The 20,283-nt window shown below is 37.5% G+C and overlaps 1 protein-coding gene across 1 annotated transcript in view; it reads right to left on the bottom strand.

Annotated features, from left to right (window-relative positions):
• AKAP13 (A-kinase anchoring protein 13) overlaps nucleotides 1-20,283 on the bottom strand; it is a 393,887-nt gene that overhangs the window by 276,501 nt on the left and 97,103 nt on the right. Inside the window, exon 2 of the mRNA XM_043982253.1 lies at nucleotides 5,418-5,461. Within this exon, the coding sequence (XP_043838188.1) occupies nucleotides 5,418-5,450 (33 nt within the window). The 5' untranslated portion in view covers nucleotides 5,451-5,461. The remainder of the gene's footprint in view (nucleotides 1-5,417; nucleotides 5,462-20,283) is intronic.

The raw sequence follows: 20,283 nt of genomic DNA on the forward strand, positions 1-20,283 counted from the left end.
ATATTCTCAATTTAAATAACATTGGTAACATTTACATGCCAAGCTGGAAATAGTCCATGAGGTGGTTTTGTTTTTGTTTTTGTTTTTAATTAATAATATGGCAAAGCTGTAGTCCTAATCTTTAAGGAAGTTGTCTGGGTGAGAAGAGATTACAAATGATAACTGAGTATGAGTAAAAATATATGATTATTAGAAACTAAAATGAAGTAATAACAAATATTGACAATGGGTACTCTTTGTCCCCCAAAATGTGCCACAATAGAGAATTTTTTATTACTCTGCTTTGATCAAGAGCTTAATGTACCCAAGTCAGCTGACCTTTAAAAAAAAAGCAAACCAACAACAACAACAAAATTGTACCTCATTCCAAAAAATTGCCTTTGGAGCCACAGCAGTTTCAAGTTTTGTCCTATTTTAGGTTGAAAAAGTGACTGAAAGGGACTATTTTCCCCCTTGATATAGTCCAACATACCTGTGTCTAATAATAAAAAAACAGCTCTGGTTCTCACCCTTTGGACCCAGATGATCTCCAGCTCAAAGAATCGTAGGAATCTCATTAATGAAGGAATCATATCTACTCTAAGCAAGTCAAGGAGCAGGAAGGTATCCCAACATAAGCACAAACATGACAAATTATATGACTACAGAAAAATTAGCTGCTACTTCTATTACAAAGAATACACAAGAAGTTCATCACAAAAAGAAAAACAAACAAAAAAAGGATCCCAGGAAAACACACATATCAAACACCAGGATTTTTCCTTGTTTTTCCTTCAATGTCCACAACCACATCTCCTTTGTGTTCTTCCCAGATTCTTCCTATTAACATTTTTTCCCTTTGTCTTTTTCTTTCTAAATCTTCCCTCTCAAGAGAATTCATCCTGGCTCACAGCTTCACATGCAGACAACTCTCAAAGTTCTTTGACTCCCAAAGCTCTGTCCTTTTCCCTAAGCTCAAGGCCTCTATATCCAAATACATATTAAACATTTCCCTTTGAATTTAACAAGATCAGTAGAATACTTCGTATATTGTCACACATTCATTAACATGTTGATTAGGTTTGCTCAAATACCTTTTTGTTTTACTTCTTTCTTTTTCTCTGGGTAGAGGTACATATTGGGAAATGAAGGAGATATGAGAACAAACGGTAACAATAAAAAATAATTTTTTCAAAAAATTACATCATCACCTGCAAGTTAACGTCTCTAAAACCATACTGAGCAACTCCTTCTGCAATCCCTCCTAACCATTCTATTTCTACAACTGTTATGGTTTGGGAAAACAGGTTTTCCTGGTCTACTCCTTCTCAGACAGTCTGTCTCTGCCCTAAACATTTCCGAACTTTCTCCTGTCTGGCACTATCCCCCTCTCTCATCTCTGAAACCAAGCAGACTAGAAACAATCATCTCTGATTCAGCCTCTCTGATTGGCACCAACCAGTCCCAGATGAATGAGATTCTAGCCCTCCCTATAAGACACTTGGTCCTCTTCAATATCCCTCAGTGGCCCAGATCCAACCAAGTGATGAAGTTGTCTCTAACCCAGGAGTGTCGCCCTTTAAATTGGCAAAAGCTCAGTCTAGTGATGTGTAAAATCAGTGCCTCTCACAAGAACATCCTGGATACCCTCCTCTGGACATGAGCTCAAGGTGACCTTGCATTGATTGCATGTCTCTCCTGACATTTCACATGCAGCTTTGTCACTTGCTGAGCTTGCTGAGTTCTTTTCAGGCCAACCATCAGCTGCCCTTCTATTTGGAGAACAAATATTGACCTCGTCTTTTCCTTTGTTTTCCTGTCTCTATGTTCCCAGCCTCAGGTGCTTCCCATCTCTCAAAGGGAGGGAAGATAGATAGATAGATAGATAGATAGATAGATAGATAGATAGATAGATAGATAGATAGATAGATAGATAGATAATGTATTAGGGGGCAGCTAGGTGGCACAGTGGATAAAGCACCGGCCCTGGATTCAGGAGTATCTGAGTTCAAATCCAGCCTCAGACACTTGACACTTACTAGCTGTGTGACCCTGGGCAAGTCACTTAACCCTCATTGCCCTGCAAAAAGGAAAAAGAAAAAAAAATAAAGATAATGTATTAGGCCTTTACTATGCTCCAGGCACTGTACTGGGCACTAGGGATACAAATCTAAGCAAGCAAAATGGCCCCTGACTTTGAGGAATTTACATTCTAAGGGGGGAGGGGGGAGGACAACAAATAAGGAGAAGCTAGAAAAGGGGAAGGGGGGAGAGAGTAAAGCAAAGTATGTAGATGATAAGGAAGTGTCCTTGGGGCATGATCCAGGTAAAATAAGATGAAAGCTCACCTATTGTAAATCAATGTCCAAGGGGAAGGAGTCTAAGGTTCAGAGGGGGGGGAGTAATGGGAATGGTCAGAGTGTAAATAGGACACCATGGAGGTGGCTGGGATGTGATCAAATTTGACATATCCTTCTCTATCATTGTTTATATGTGATCCATTGTTAAGTCCTATTAATTCTTCCTTTAAAATGGTTCAGATATAGAAAACTGACTCAAGTTTATAAGGTTAAGAGCCATTCTCCAAATGACAAAAGGTCGAGGAAATAAATAGGAAGATTTCAGAGGAAGAAATCCAAGATATGAACAGTAATGTGCTCTGAATAATTAAACAAATACAAATTAAAACAACTCTGAGGTACCAACTTAAATTCACCAGAGAGAGAGGCACAACAAAAAAATAAAATGACAGATGCTAGAGGGACAGCGAGTGGGAAAACAGGTACATTAATGTACTGGAATTGTGAACTGGTTCAGCCATTCTGGAAAGCAAATTGGAACCATGCCCAAAGAGTTATTTAATTGTGCATATTCTTTAACTCAGTGACACCACCAGTTCTATGCCCTAAAGACATCAAAGAAAGAAGAAAAAGATCCATATATACAAAAATATTTCTAGCAGTTCCCTTTGCAGTAGAAAATGACTGAAAAATTATGTTCTATGAATGTGAAGGAATACTAATGTGCTGTAAGAAATGATGAAGAGAGATGGTTTCTGAGAAACCTGGGATGACTTGCATGAACAGATGTAAGGTGAAGTAAGCAGAACCAGGAGGAAAATTTATACAATGATAATGATACTGTAAAGACAAACAACTATGAAAGCCTTAGGAACTCTGACCAACACAATGACTAACCATAATTTCAAATTCACTTCCAGAGAGAGCTGATGAACTCAGAGTACATATTTAGGCATGTTTTTTTCTTTTGGATATGGTTAATGGGAAAATTTGTTCTGCTTGATGATACATATTTGTAATGGAGTTTGTTTTTCTTGCTTTCTCAATAGGGGTTCAAAAGGAAAAGGAAGAGGGAAAGAATTCGGAACTGAAAATAAAACAAAATTGAATCTTAAAAAAAGCTCAGAGCAGACAGCCAGACAGAAACTGATGTCTTTTCTTAGATTCTATTGTAAATGAGAATATTGCTTCCCATACATTAGTTGCACTGATGGTTGTGTTTGACAAAACCTCTGCAATGAAAAATGCATGGTAGTTGTGGCAAACTCTCATCAAGCCCCCCAAAAAAAGTTCAATTTTTAAAACAAATCTCCAGACAAATTTCTCATTAGGTACACAATCAAATTCAGGCTACATGTAGGAAAATAAGAAGTTTTTCCTTCACAGTTTCTTTCATAAACAGTTTACAAAAGTCTTTAGATCCACATCTTCCGTCTTTCACTTCAATTGCTGCCCACCATATCTATGGTCCTTTATCACTTAACATTATTATCATTTATGTCTAAGTTTGTGGCTCCAACTTTCAAATGTTCCCACCATCTATGTCTCCTAGGTCTCTTATTTCATCTGCCAAAAGTTTTCCACCTAGAATGACAGTATTCCCTCTCCACTCACAAATAGTTCCAATTTTACAGAAAATTCTACCTTTCCTACAATTTTGCTTTTTTCCCCTATATGCAGCAAAAGTTAAGTTTTTCTAGATCTCTGTCCAATTAGAAAACAACTATTTTCTAAACCAACCTTTCAAATAGATATTACCTGCTCATATTGATTGCTTGAATTTTAAAAAAAAGATCTTTTGTCCCCTAGCAGCCAACTCATATATAATGCTTTACTAAAAAAGCTCTTCAGAACTGATTTCTAATGAATTCCCATCTCAACCAGCACAAAACATTTCAAAACATTTAAACAGACAATTTTTTAAAGCTTTTAAACACATTAAATGTAATCTCATGACTAGCAATCAATGAGCTGGAACTCTACCATTAATTACTTATTTGATATTGTCAAAGTATTCTTGGGCCTCAATTTCCTTGTTTGTAGAATAAGATGATTGGCCTACATGACCTCTAAGGACTCTTCTAATCCTAACATTCTATGAATCCATAACATATGGATTATTATAGTAGTTTCCTAACTGGCTCATGGCTCCAGTCATTCCCTCTAAATCACCCTTTAAAGGGCTAAAACATTATTTTCATCAAGTCACCCATATATATATACAATTAGCCCAAATTCCTCTGTCTTGAATTTAAAATGCTTCAAGATCCAGCTCATCTTTATTCATTCTTATCATCTATACTTTATTACCATAAATCCTTCACTCCAACCAAACCAAATTCTTGCAGTGTTCCAAACTCCTACTATGTTTATTCACTTTGTTATGTTGCTCCTTTTGCCTGGAATGTTCTTCCTCCTTTTCTGATCTAAATCCTACCCAAAAGCATTTTCTGACTCACTTCAGATTCCCCTTGGCTCACCTTTCATGGGGAGTATCTGTACAACTCAATCTTCTATTTCACCAGTGACATCACTCACTCTTACCACTTTGAATCTCACTGATTTAATGGCATCAAAAAACATATACATTTTACTTTTCCCTGCTCTGGTTTTGTTACCTTCTGCCCAACTATCCAAGTATATTTGGTGAGAATTTAGCCTTACCAATATTGTCACACCATCTAGTGGTGAAAGATTACTTTACTCTGGCAATAATCATATACAGGCAAGTGGGGGGGGGAGGGAGGAAGAAATTTGGCTTTTATAGAGAAAATAGCAGCAGAAGAACAGGGAATGACAACCTGATTAACAGTACCTTCACAATGTTATTCAACTGTTTAATATATCTATTTCTGGTACAACTCCCACCTCACCCCCTCAGTTAAGTTCCTGTGGGGCCTAGATAGCTTAAGGGCATCCTATTTATGGAGTACTCAATTTATTCCTGTTGAATTCAATTTAGCTAAATGTGCGTAGATGGTAAAAAATACAAATTTAAACATTTAATGATCAATAAGCATTTTATAAACTATAAATAATTATTTTGAAAGATTATTCATTGAAATCTTTGTATGAAATTGAAAGCACTCATAACTTCTATAAATAATAAAAAATTAAAAGAAAATTTGTTTTACTTACATATAACGGAGCTTGTTGTGGATTAAGTTTCATGACCCAGAACACTGAAATAGATAATAAAAAAGGTAAATTATAATAAAATGTTTATTGACCAAAAAAAGAATCCTAAAAGAAATACAATTGAATGGAGTCAAATTTAAAACCATAAATGGGAGGGGGGGGTGATACTTTTTTTCTTATAAACTTAGAGAATGATTGTTACAATGAGGAGAAAGGGAAAAACAAAGACAAAAGGACAAAACCCCTTGCCCACAAGAAGCTTTACTAGGGAGATGAGACACAAAATGACCATTATACTGGTTAAGTAAATATAATACAAGATGTGGAATGAAAGAGACAAAGAACAAACATCAAAGTGCTTTAGGAAAACATATTTGTAAAAACAAAGTGATTGAGCTAGATGATCCCTTCCAGTTTAAATCCTAGGATACCAAAATTCTATTTGTTGGAAAAGATTTAATTCTCTGGGATGGAAGTTCAACCAAGAGAAGCAGGGGTTATGCAAATTGTGAACAAGACTTACCACTCTGGGATGGTGATTCAATTATAATATATTAAGAACATAACTGCAAAATGTCTGGGTTTTGAACAATATTAATTAGGGTATGTCTCTACATACTAAGAGAACTTTTAAAGTGTTTTATAGATATGTCAACTTAATGCTTTTTAGCTGGTAAGGAAGTTCTTTTGAAGTTCTAAATGTTCTTCTCTAGTGAGGTCCCAAGGGACTGCAAAGGCAAAGGGAAAAGCTACTGTTCCCTTTTCCATATTATTCACTGAGAGTAGGATTCAAGTTTCTCACTAGGAGAAGTCCTTGAAAAATATCCAAGTATTGGATGCCATAATCCCACTAGAATAGAAAACCTTTCAAAGGAGAAGGGATCTGAATATTAGTAACAGTAGCAATTTGTATCATTTGCCTAATTAAAGGTATTAAAAGAGAAACAGCTCCAAATAATTGGCAGTGAACTCACACAGAAGGCAAGAAGACCTGGACTCAAGTGTCAATCTAAATACTAGATGGGTAACCATGAGAAAGTCATGGCTCTTCTATCAGCCTCAATTTCCTCATCTTTATAAGAGGGATAATAATATATTTAAATACTTCTTCCCTGACAGGGTTGTTGTGAGAAAAACACTTTAAAGAGGTGTTAAGTGAGTTGAAATTATTAAGCATTTAATGTTCTTGTCAAACGGGACTAGGTATTATTCATTCTATCATTTTATTCTTCCCTACTTCTCTTTCCTTCAACCATTAGATTTCTTGAAATTCTCTTCATTCAAGGCCCAGATCTAGTACCATCTCTTCCAAGAAGTCTTTTCAGAGCTCACACAAGTGAAATGAATGTCACTTTCCTCCAATTTTCTTACATACTTTGTCTATGCCATATTTATATCTGTACCACCTGTATGACCTCTGATCTCCCTAATAATAGCTGGTGTTCTCCTCAGGAGTCTGTCATTTTACAATGAGCCTCACACCTTATAATAAAGTCTCTCTTCCCAGTGCTGCCTCTCACTCTGCTTTATCAAGGGTTTCCTTTCCTACTGAACAACTTCATCTATTCTTTCTTCCAATTCTTTTGCACCTCATAAACTATTTATTAGTTGCTAAAATCTGTATTGTAAAATGATGCTTAAAATAAATAAAGTAGCTAAGTAACAGAGCTGAGAAAGCCAGTCTTGGTATCATGAAGACCCAAGTTCAAATCCAGCCTCTGACACTTATCAGCGGCATGACCCTGGGGCAAGTCATTTAACCTAGGTCGGCCTCAGTTTCCTCACAGCCCCTCTGCCTCCCAGGGTGGTTGTGAGGATCAAATGAGATAATACTTGTAAAGCACTTTGGAAACCCTAAAGCACTATATAAATGCTAGATGCTTTTATTATTATTAAACTCAGATGAAATAAAGTGAAGGAAATTCAGGAGCAGATGCCAAGCTTAGGGTATTTATGTACCTGCTACCAACTGAAGCTAAAACAGAAAGAACCTGAGTGTTTCCCCTAGCCACCAAGCACTTGTTTGATTTAAAAGTAAAACACATCATGCCTGCTGGTTTTTTAATCAGCTTTTGAAGTCCTGTTCAGACTTGCCAAGGCTGCATGGATGAAAGAACATGTAACTTTATAGGAGGAAAAAAAAATTGCCTCAACTATTGAAGCGTTCACATTATCACATCATAAGCAGGAGCAATCTGTGAAGATGCCCAAAGGAATTAATATGTTTATAATATTTAAGATTAAAGAGAGTTTATGAGAAAGATTAACAGGCTACTTACTGTCATATAGAGAATACCAGCCCCTACCCTACAGTGCACGGGGTCAGCTGGTTAGATGAACCACATAAATGAAGTCAAAATATGTCTATCTTAATAGCCATGAGGTAACTTACTTGAAAGAATGAGCTTTAAACACACACACACACACACACACACACACACACACACACAAACAGCTTATGAACTTATTCAAAACTCCAAAGACAGGACCCAATTTTCTATGTAGATAAAATAAAATTACAAAACATCTATCTCACTTTGGTCAAAAGGGCAGCACCATCTGAAACTGGTTTTCTGACAATGAAGATGAGTAAAATGGTCTGAAGCAATAAAGGTAATGGCCACATAAAACTTGTGAAGCTGTGAATTGTTTTTTCTCTTTTTCATTATGGTTCTATAACAAAGGACAACTCCTGCTAACCCAACAACTTGCCTATCCTCCCCCTAGATAAGCCTTCATAAAAAAGCCCCTTCAGCCTAACAGGAGCTGAAAGACAAGGGTAACCCCAGTACTGTTGATATACTACTAGAAATCCTCCTGCTCATAAATCTGGTTCACTGATTAATAAATCATAAGAGAAAACAATTATAAGTAGTAATTGTTTCAGTCACTTAAAGAGCCCTAACTAAAGAGCCTTCACCAAGTGCTACAAACCGCATTAGATTTTTTTTTAATTTTTTTTTTTTGCATTAGATTTTAACTGATCTTTTTTTTTCTAATTGGGTGCTAAACTTGCTTCTGAGCTGCAGGAAGATTCTAAAATGCCATCAGGAGTTTCAAAATTCAGGGTCCTGTGGCAACACCCGGATTGTCCCCATCCCATATGTAGCTCCCATAAGAGAATAAGCAACAGAAGTCAGAATCATTGAGGCACAGATAATTCAGAAACTACTACTTATTGACTGTTGCAAAGAAGCTTTAACACCAGGAAATTTAGTTATTTCCAAGTTATTCATTAATCTCATTAAGGATGCTAAAACCCTCAGTCTAGAAATTGGGTCTTAAGTACTACTGTAGTCCTACAATATATCCAATTCTTCCCATCACTGAATAACCTTGAATAAGTCAATAACATGCTGGAACTATTTTTTCCTCTCTATAAAATAATAAATAATGTATATGAATATTTGTAAAACAGAATTTCTATATTTTTCTTTTTATAAAATAAAGGTATAGTAATACAAGGGTACTGCAAAAACTGGCTTGTATTTAAGAAGCTATGAAGAAAAGAAAACAAAGGTCGAGGCATTAAAACTGAGCTATTTTAAAAACATTACTGAAATCGGGGGCAGCTAGGTGGCTCAGTGGATACAGCACTGGCCTTCCTGGATTCAGGAGTACCTGAGTTCAAATTCGACCTCAGACACTTGACACTTACTAGCTGTGTGACCCTGGGCAAGTCACTTAACCCCCATAGCCCCACAAAATTTATATATATGTATAACTGAAATCTATTGCTCATTAAGCTGATACTGAAGTCCTAAAAAGTTCATATTAAAAAGCTTAATGACTAATTAGGTTAGTTATAATAAACTAAACATGTTTATTTTTTCCAAGGGTTGAATTTTATTTAATCTGCTATTCTGATAAGAAACAGCCCACAAGAGTAAATGTGCTATTTTATAATGATGATACATTTAATTTTGTTCTGATCCAGAGTATAAAGAAAGAGCTAACTTGTAGTTATGCAGCAGTCACTTCAGTCAGGTGAAAACCATGCTTCCTGGTTGATTTAAAAGTAAAAGTTTTATTTTTTAAGTAAAAGTTTTAAATTGTATTTAAATTTAAATTTTGAGTAAATTTTTTTTTTAATTTCTACCTAAAGGAAATTGAGAAAGACTCTTAAGAAGTTGGGAAGTGTAGAGATGAAAACTGAAGGCTGAGGCACCTCTATCTAGCATCTTGGTTTTGCTCTTAGCTTTGCTCTGCATCAGACAGAGTTTGCAACAAGCAAAGCCATCACCATCTATCAGATGCATATGTAGGCAGTCTAAGAGTTCCTGGAACTGAAGAGAAGATGTGGGGGAAGGGATAAGACCTTTACAGAGGTATGTCAAGTGAAAGAGTGAATAGATATGTCCAGTTTGGCCCAAAGACCACAAAATATAGGCAGGTGCAATAAATAAAAGCTGAAATGATGCAAATTTAGACAATGTAAAGAAAAATGTCTTATTAAATCAGTGATGCAAAAGTAAACTGGGCTGCCTTCAAGGGTAGGAGTTTCCTGCTCACTCTAGGTCTTCAAGAAAAGTCTAAATGGTCACTGGCCAGGGAGGAGATAGAGGTGATGATTAGTCAAAAGAAAGAGTAAAGAGAGCCGACGGCCTCTGAAACCCACCTCAAAAGTTGTCTTAGGGGCAGTACAGTGCAAAGGAAAAAGTGGTTTGAATCTGAAGTTGAAGAATAGGCGTTTAAATACCACTACTGCTACTTAACATGTGACTGTGGGCAAATCATTCAGCCTCCCAAAGTCTTAATTTGCTTGGGGGGGGGGGGGGAACCAAGCAGACTAGACCAGATGATTCCTGAGGGCACCTTCTGCTAACATCTATGTCCCTGTAATTCCAACTCCATTCTAGCTTTAAAACGGAGGGGAACAAAGTTTCCATTGGGCCAAGACTAATTTCCTTTTTTTTTTTTTTTTTTTTAGTGAGGCAATTGGGGTTAAGTGACTTGCCCAGGGTCACACAGCCAGTAAGTGTTAAGTGTCTGAGGCCGGATCTGAACCCAGGTACTCCTGACTCCAGGGCCGGTGCTCTATCCACTGCGCCATCTAGCTGCCCCACTAATTTCCTTTTAAATAAGCAAATTATCATTTTAAAGATTTGAAAATAAAACTTTGTACAGACCTAGTCTGAGTTCTCTATCATTATCATCACGACTAGGAAAATAGAAAAGTTTTGGTAATTTGGGGGGATTTGACAGTTTTCTTATGTTTAGAGTAAAAATAATCTGTGCATTTTAGTACCTGTGTTTTAGAGAACACAGAGGCTATTATTCAGGAATGACTGCTTATAATTATAATGAAAGGCTGTTCCACAAGTTTTAGAAGCAGGAAGTGAAGGGAAGGAAAGAGCAAGAAAATCTACCATCTCATTACTGTAGTTAACTTGAGCCCATAACCCAAAGAAGCCTCTTTTCACAGGTGCTCCTTTGTGAATGAAATCTCCCTAGGGAAGAGACTGAGAAATCATATGGCCCAACATAACATTAAGTAAATGTGCTGTAAGCTTTCTTGAAAATATTAGCTTGATGACCTCAGACCAATTGCTAGAGAACAGGTGTCCCCATTTTACAAACTAACACCTCCACTGATATGTTTTTGTCATTCACAGCAGGAAGACCTATAACTGAACAGACCTGCAGAAAGAACTGTTAGCCACCCAGCTGGTTAAAGGGAGATCCAAAATGCTGATCGGGTGAGGCGCTAAGAAAAAAGGGACAGCTGTTCCCATTTCTACCAAGAATAAATAGGAGAACAACTTCAGCCTTCAGGGTACTTTCACAGTAAATGGGGGAGGAAGTGCTACTCAAACTACTAGAGTAAGGCTTAATCAAAGCTGTAAACAGAAACATCATAATTGCCAGGGAAAGGGCAAAAGTTACTAAACATCATCACAAAGTCTTTTTGGTTTGATACAAGCATTAAGGAGTCAGGTTCTCCTAGGAGAAATGTGCAGTCTAAGCAGTTGCATTTTATGAGGAACCTGGGATGTTAGTTGTAGACAAGAGGTATGTGGGGGTGACAATCCGGACACCGGCAGAAAAATAGACGTGAGATTAAAAAAAAAAGAAGAAGAGAGACTTCCTAAGCAGCCCCTTAGAGAAGATGTATTATATAGATATAAATCACATTAAAACATCTCAAAAGAGCATTAGATTTCTTAAACAACTCGAGTAATCAATAGGCATTGGGGGTCTGCTACGAGTCAGGCTCTATGTGAGGTGCTGGGGATACAAAGACACAGAAAAGAAATGCACCGAGCCCTCAAGAAGAGCTCATTCGCTGGGAGGGAAGAGAGCAACGTGCGTGTGTGTTTATATGTGAATGTACAAAATAAATACAAAGTACTAGGGGTGGGTGGGGAGACTAGCATGGGAGAGGGAGGACATCTGGAAAGGCTTCATGTAGAAAATGAAGCTTGAGCTGAATGTTAAAGGAAACTAGGGCTCTAAGAGGAGGGGTAGGACTGATGGCCTATGCAAAGGCCTGTGCAGAGACAGGAGGTAGAATGTCATGTGTGAGAAACACTAAGAAAGCAAGTTTGACTCTCAAACCAAACACCCCTTGCAAAAGACTCGGAAACAATCATCTAACTTCTTCAGTAGAGCTTTTGCAGCACCAAATTAAAATGAACAGGGTCTGTAGAGTTGAATACAGTAGGATGTGACAGTGCAGAGAGATAAGCATTGCCTGTCTGACACAAGACTTCTTGTGAATCACAAAAAGAGCTAGCTACAACTGCTATTTCCTCCCTAGAAGCAACACAGTAAATTCAACATTTTATATATAATTCACAATGAACTGTTTGAATACAGAGGATTATACATTTGGTACAGTAGAAAAAGCACTGGTTTGGGAATCTAAGCACCTGAGTTCAAATTCTACTTCTGATACTACTTATGTATTATTGTGGGCAGCTAAGTGGCATAATGGAAAGGGTGATGAGCCTGGAGTCAAGAAGATCCGAGTTCAAAATAAAAAAATAAAATAAAATAAAATAAAATAAAATAAAATAAAAGGGGGCAGCTAGGTGGCGCAATGGATAAAGCACTGGCCCTGGATTCAGGAGGATGTGAGTTCAAATCCAGCCTCAGACTCTTGACACTTAGCAGCTGTGTGACCCTGGGCAAGTCACTTAACCCTCATTACCCCACAAAATTTAAAAAAGAAAAAAGAAGACCTGAGTTCAAATTCTGCCTCAGACACTTTCTGGCTGTGTGACCATGGGCAAATCACTTAACCTGTCTGCCTCAAGCTTCCTCAACTGTAAAATGGGGATAATAATAGTACCTAAAAAGAATCCTTGTAGGGATCAAGCACAATTCCTGGCACATAGCAGGCATTCAATAAGTGCTTAATCCCTTCCCCTACCCTTTTGTGATCTTAGCAAAGTCAGTGAACCTCCCTAGGCCTCAGTTTCCTCATTTATTAAATCAGGAGGTTGAAGGAGATGGTCTTTGAACTCCCTTCTATCTTTAAATCTCTGATGCAAAGATCCATTTCAAGATCCCAGAGTCCCATCAGGGTCTTGTCACAAAAATCACTGCCCTCCATTTGTGTTTTGTTTTGTTTTGGTTTTTTTCTCTAGAGAGTAAGAATCCAGAAAGGAATGTTCCAATTTTACTATTTTTTTGTTTTTGTTTAGTTATCTTTCAGCTGTGTACAACTCTACATGAATCCCTTTTGGGGTTTTCCTGGCAAAGATACTGGAGTGGTTTGCCATCCCCTTCTCCGGCTCATTTTACAGATGAGAAAAATAAGGCAAATTGGGTTAAGTGATTTGCCCAAGGTCACACAGCTAGTAAGTGTCTGGATGCAAATTTGAACTCATGAAGATGAGTTTTCCTAATTTCAGGTCTGGCACTCTATCCACTGTGTCACCTTTTACTTTTCCTGCCACTGTACTACCTCTCAGCTATTCAAAACTCCAATTCCACAAAACATTTACTAAGTACCTACTATGGGTAAAGCACTATACCAGGCCCTGGAGTTATACAAATAAACAAATGAAACCAGCCCTGAGCTCACATAGTGAATAGTGCCAAGGAGGCCAAACTGAAGAGCTGGTTCTGAGATGGACAGACTCACGTCTAGCTGCTCTGTAGCCACCACTTATTCCAACTAGCTATAATTTTTAAAATGTATCGTTTAAGAGAGAGAAGGAAAAGAGGGCTGTGAAGAAAAGGGATGAGACAAGTGTAGTACATGTAGAAGAAATCAATATACTTCAAGTAAGCTGTCCTACTGATTTAAGAGGAATAGCAAAAGAAATTGCTATCTTACAGATGAGCAAACAGAGGTTCAGGGTAGCTGCCTGATTTCTCCACAGGAACAATGTTATTGTCAAATTAAAAACCTTCAAGTTCAGCACTTCTAAAAAGTGCGCTTTTTAGTGCACTTCAAAGCATCTAAAATCCTCCTCCTCCACCCTCCTCCCCTGTTCACCTCCCCTTGGCATATTGTCTTCCCCAAGAGAAGGTAAACTCCTTGAAGCCAAGGACTGCTTTTCCTTTTGCTTGTGTTTGCATCCCTGGAGCACTTAGCAGCACGGTGCTCAGCCAGCACAGAGCAAGGGTTTAAGAAAAGCTTGTTGCTCTCCCTTGCACACAAAATTAGAAAACATAGATTCCAATTAGGGCTGCCACTTGGTGGTTGTATGGCTTTATTCATAATTTCATTTCTGAACTCCTTTTATCTATAAAACAAGGATTTTACTACTCGTACTACTTGGATTCTCAGGATCCAACAGATAAGACCCAACTCTGCAAACAGTTCCCTTTTTAGAGGTCTATCACAAAAGACAATTCCATCCCCAAATAGTCCTAGCCAACCAGTTTTTCCCCAATGTTCCATACAAATGGAACAAATGGGCATTTTGTCTCCTTTTTTTGTGGGGCAATGGGGATTAAGTGACTTGCCCAGGGTCACACAGCTAGTATCAAATGTCTGAGGCCAGATTTGAACTCAGGTACTCCTGAATCCAGGGCCGGTGCTTTATCCACTGTACCACCTAGCTGCCCCCCATTTTGTCTCCTTCAGAAGGAAATGCAGTCCAAGTCCCAAACAAAGCCTCAAAACCCTGTAAACTCATCAGCTGATGGGGTGAGAGGAGCTTACATCATCAACTCCCTGTACTTCTTTGTGGATATGTTGTGTCCTTTCCTACCCCTAACCCAAAGTAGAATTTAGGTTCCTTGAGAACATAGACTATTTAATTTTTGTCTGTCTTCAGTGCCTCAAACAGTTCCTGCCACGTAGTGAGTACTTAATAAATGTTTGTCAAATTGAATAGAATTAAACTGGAGAAAGAGATAAACAAGATATGATTAAAAGAATCTACTATTTGGTACAGAGTTTCCTAACTTAGGGTCTTATAACCTTGTTTTTCCAAAAAACAATTTAAATAACTTTTTCAAACAAAATTGGTCTTCTTTGTAATAATTCTATATATTTTTATGTATTTAAAAACAATTTTCTGAAAAGCGGTTCATAAATCTCATTATACTGCCAAAAGAGTCTGGGTCCAAGACACAAAAAAGATTAAGAATCCCTGATTTAATAGGTGAAACAAGTTGTGGAGACAAAGTTACAATACAAAGCAGAAGTAAATCTGGGCCACACAAGTTACCCTCTAGTTTCTAAAAAGCAATATGGGCCTTACCCACCCCCCCACCCCCAAATGCTACTACTGAACAAGGAGATGCTTGTACATTCCAGAAACAGCTGCCTTTTAAGTAGAGCTAGTGGCCTCTGATGTTTATCAGATACATAAAAGTGCTTTGAGAATAGCTGAGTTGTAATATGCCTCAAACACATGACACTACTTGTTAGTGTTATTCTGGGAGAGGGTTGATGTTGAACAGAATTATATACCAAATCTTGATTTTCAGACCCAATTCTGACCATCTGATACTCTTAAAAATTGAGCAGGAGACCAAAAGTCACATACCCAAAGAGTAGTCAAACAAAGAATATGAACAAACAGTTCTCAAAAGAAGAACTGCAAATGATAAACAGCTATATTAAAGAATGTTCCAAATCACTAATAATAAGAGAAATATAAATCAAAGCAACTAGGGGGGTTCACCTAACAACCAGCAAATTGGCAATGGTAAAAAGAATTAGAGAGGAGGGGTGGGGGAGAGGAAGATGGTCAATGTTGGAAAGTTATGGAGACAGGAACACTAATGTATTGTTGATGGAGCTGTGAACTGGCCTAACCATTTGAGAAAGCATCCTGGAATTATGTACCTAAAGGGACTATCATGTCCCTATCTTTTGACCTAGAAATTCCACTGATTGGCATATACTCCAAAGAGGTCACAAAAAGAAAGGTTCCATAAACACCTAAATATTTACAGTAGTACTTTCTTGTGGTAGCAAAGAACTGCAAACAAAATAGATGGCCATTGACTGGGAAATGTCTAAACAGATTGTGGTACATAGATGTAATGAAATATAGCTATGCTGTAAAAAAATTATGAGAACAATGAATACAGAGAAGAGCACAAAAAGACAAATAAAATGATAAAAAGTAATGGGAGACAGGAAAACAACATATAAGTAGATCATTACAATGTAAATGTTAACAACCAATACCACAAAACAATGGAAACTAAATGTTGACAAATTATGAAAAAAGCTCAATTCCAAAGAAGAGATATGAAAAGATACCTTCTTATTTCCTGCTTCAGCTCCTCCTGCAAAAGTCAGGGTCCTCAAAGGTGAAACACTGCATTGAACATTAAGAGTATATGTTTGTGTCTGTGTGTAGTTATACACACATGCATACATTTTACATACAAATAGATGGACGAATGGGGTTTGATGATTTTTTCCTCTTTAAAAGAAAATTCACAGTTAAAATAGGTGACAAGGCAAATAGTAGGCCCATGCTCTTCAGAACTGCCAGATCTTGTCATTTCTATCTCCACAACATTTTTTTTTCTCAGAGATCCCTCTTCTCTCTGCCCACACAGTCATTACATGGCTGGACAAAAGTTCTGGACACATCTTCCAACTATTGCAATAGTCTCCTATTTGGTCTCACTGACTTAAGTTTCTTCCTATTTAAATCTATCACCTGTAGGATCATAAAGTAACTGCTTTGCTTTGTATTTAAACCTCTTCACAACCAGACCCCTTTTCCAGTTTTCTTACACATTAATCCCCATCAAAGTTGGCATGGTCCAGTCATACTAACCTACTTGCTGCTGCCCACACTTGACATTACCTCTCATTTCTGTGCCTTTGCACTGGCTAAATACCAGGCCTGGAATGCGTCCTTTCTTCCCATGTGCCTCCTGAAATCCCAAGTTTACTTCAAATGACCTCAAACACCATATTCTATAGGAAGTCTTTCTGATCTTACAGATTCTAGTGCCTACCCTACTAAAACTACACCTTGTATTCATTTTTATATAACTGGTATACTTATCGATAGGCTTACTGTGTCCCTATCAGAATGCAACTACTTAATAAGGACAAGGTTCAAATCACTCTTGTCTCTATCACCGGCACTTAGCTCAGAGGTGTTGCACATAGGTGCTGCTTAATAAATACTTGTTGATTAACTGAACAGTAAAATAAGGGAGTCGGACTATAACTATGCTTCTAACAGCGTTCTTTTACTGCTCTGATATTTTATACATTGTGATTTTTATGGCAAAACTATGTGTGTCTTTTTATTTCTCCCTCCCACCCCCAAAGTTCATAATATCTGTGGCCAGATCTAAATGACCAAACCAAAAACGTAACCACAAGATAGACAGAACACCTATATCATAAAACCAAGAAGCTAAAGAAGAGGAAAGTCACACGTTCCTGACCCTTTTGTCTTTGCAAAGTGGGTGAGCACATAAACTACCACAAAGTCATGTTTCAGTCAGCAGGAAGCTACTAAGCAAATCTGCTGGAACCTGGTATACGTCATGAAACCTCTAAGAACTCCACCTCTGTTTATAGGGAACATCCGAATTACACAGTCAGATTAAAAGAAGGACACGCTCTTTTTCCTCCCTCCTCTAAATCAGGGCTTTTTAAACTTCTCCTACTCGACTCCATTTTGCCCAAGAGATTTTTATATGACCTCAGGTATAAAGGTATATAAAATAGGTATACATAATCTTTTACTGTTGCCAAATTTTTCACCACCTGCACATTCAGTTACTCGACCCCATATGGGGTCACAACCCACAGTTTAAGAAGCTTTGCTATAAATCAGTAATGACTTTCCCCACTTGAGACTTCTCAGAGCAGTTTGTTTCTCGCCTCTGTAATGCACTGATCAAGGAATACTGTATAATAGAGCTTATGAATATTTTTATCATCCCAACAGGACCACAAGTCCTATGTATATATGTGTATGTATGTGTGTATATAATATATACAAATATATGTGTACACACATACATGCACACATATATACACACACACACACAGAGACAGAGACAAACATATATCAAATGCCTACTGTGGGCCAGGCACTATGCTGAATGAATGCTGCCAATACAAAGAAAGTGGAAAAAAAAGTTTAGTGACTTGCTCTAACTTGGCCAGTCCCTAAACCCTAGAAGATCATCCCAATGAAACTAAGATACAGGTAATAAAACAAAGGTGAATGGGGTTTATTTTTAAAGATTAAATAATGAATATACTTAAAATAGACATTTACCTATGTTAAGTTTACTGGAAAAGTGAGACATAGAGTGAAACATATTAGTGGATAAAAAAATTATTCTAGATGCAAAAAAAGGAATGAAATAATGATGAGAGAACTAGGATCATTTCAGTAGAGAGAATAAAGGGCTAGAATCAGTCATTTCTACATTGCATACATGAGCTCACTCTTAAAAATATTTGTCCTTAAGGATTTGGGGATGTTGTCTGAACACCCACAAAATCATTAAGTCATGCCTGCCACCAGGATTCTCTGGTGCTGCAGCTGAGATAGTGTGGTCCAATGCTATAATGTTGGACCTGTGTTCAAACCTGAGATTTGCCACTGACTCTCTTTGTGATCTTGGGCAAATCATTTAACTACTCTGGGCTTCATTTTCCTCAATGGTAAAATGCGCTCTAAGTAAAAGGAAGCCATAGTTTAAATCTGAATTCTCATATTAACAAAAATTTTATAAATCATTAGGTTGCATTATCACAAATTAAAAGATGTTTTCCCAAATGTGCCGTACATAAAAAACCACCTCCAGTTCAATTTAATCCTTGGTCACCCTGAAATCAACACTTTTCTAGAACAGCATCATGCCATAGCAAAGAGGTTCCTGAACCATGGACTAAGGATCCCTGTCTTAAACACTTAGCTGTTCTGATTACTGCCATTGTCTGTCCTAAGGAAAGACTTTTCAAAGCCTATGAAGTCAGTCAGAGCATCCAACAGACTGATGATAAATGCTCTGAAGCTTGTATCTTTAGGCTTTATATCTATGAAAATAAATCCAAATATAAATCAAATTTTTATAGTGTCAAATAAACAGGGGCAATTAACTAAGTTCATGTAGTAGCTAATAGAGTGCAGACACTGTTCCTCATCCACTTTCCTATCTCCTTTCCTTCTTGCTGAGAGAGAGTTTTTTGAAGGTCAAAGATCTTTTCTAAACTTTTCTGAGACGCCTAGACTCCTAAATTCTAATCAGAAGTGCTTAGTATTTGTTCTTTCAGAACTAGTTGAAGTGGCTCACCATTAGATGGGCTCCCGAGGCCTTGCTTTCAAGTGGTTTGGCAGCAAAAGGGTTCAGGGAAATTTAAACCCACTAGGTCTCCTTTCCTCCTTATTGAGTCTGCTAAATGCAAGCTACTTACTTGCACTGAAATGGTGCTTAAAAGGAAGGACCATCTCAGAGCTAGGGTTACCCAAAACTGATTTTTATGGAAGGACAGGTCATGATGCAACATAAAAGTATCCCTATTTCTGTCATAAAATATCATCGAGGTTGGTCAAATGTTACCCCATTGACAACCCTTCCCAGGGTTCACAATAGAAATCAACAAGGTTTTTTAAAACCCAGAAGTCCTCCTAGATATAATCTATCTGACCTCCAAGATTAATTATTTTGATATTAACCCTGCTCTCAACCTAAACACCCACAGTCTGCTGACCATCTACTATGAAATGTCAAATAAAATTATCCTATTGAGCATTATTCATTCTTTTGTTGATTTCCAAGCTCTTTTTGGTCTCACTCTCAATTTCTCTCAGTTCCTGGTCTGTGTGTGTGTGTGTGTGTGTGTGTGTGTATGTATATATAATACACACAAATTATATACATATATGTATACACACATATACATATGTACTTACACCTTCCTTGAAGCATTAAAAAAATCATATTATTCAAAAGTTGGAAGATACCTCACCAACCTCTAGTTCAAGCTGTACATGAAAGGTATCCCCACTTAAACATACACAATTAGTGATCCTCCAAACTTCTTAGCCCATTCTATTTTGGATAGCTCTTATTGTCAGGAAGACTGTCCTGACATTAAACCTAAATCGGCCTGTTTGCAACCCTCTAGGTCCAAAGAGAGCCAATCTCATTTCTCCCTCCACATGACAGTCCTTCAGATACTTGAGTTATGATGTCACCTTTGTGTCTTTTCTTCTCCAATCCTCACAAGGCACAGACTCAAAGCCCTTCAACCAACCCACATAAGACACACAAACTTCTTCACTTTCCTAGGTACTCTCTAGCTTAGCCCTGTCGTTCCTAATTGGCAGTAATCTCCACAAGAGAGATGATGGTGATACACACGTTCCTGTAAGCTATGCTGCTCTTAACGGAGCCCAAGATTGCATTAGCTGTTTTGACCTTCACAGCACATTACTGAATCATATTGAACTAATCC

Source organism: Dromiciops gliroides, chromosome 2 (genome assembly GCF_019393635.1).
Source record: "Dromiciops gliroides isolate mDroGli1 chromosome 2, mDroGli1.pri, whole genome shotgun sequence".
Taxonomy (NCBI): domain Eukaryota; kingdom Metazoa; phylum Chordata; class Mammalia; order Microbiotheria; family Microbiotheriidae; genus Dromiciops; species Dromiciops gliroides.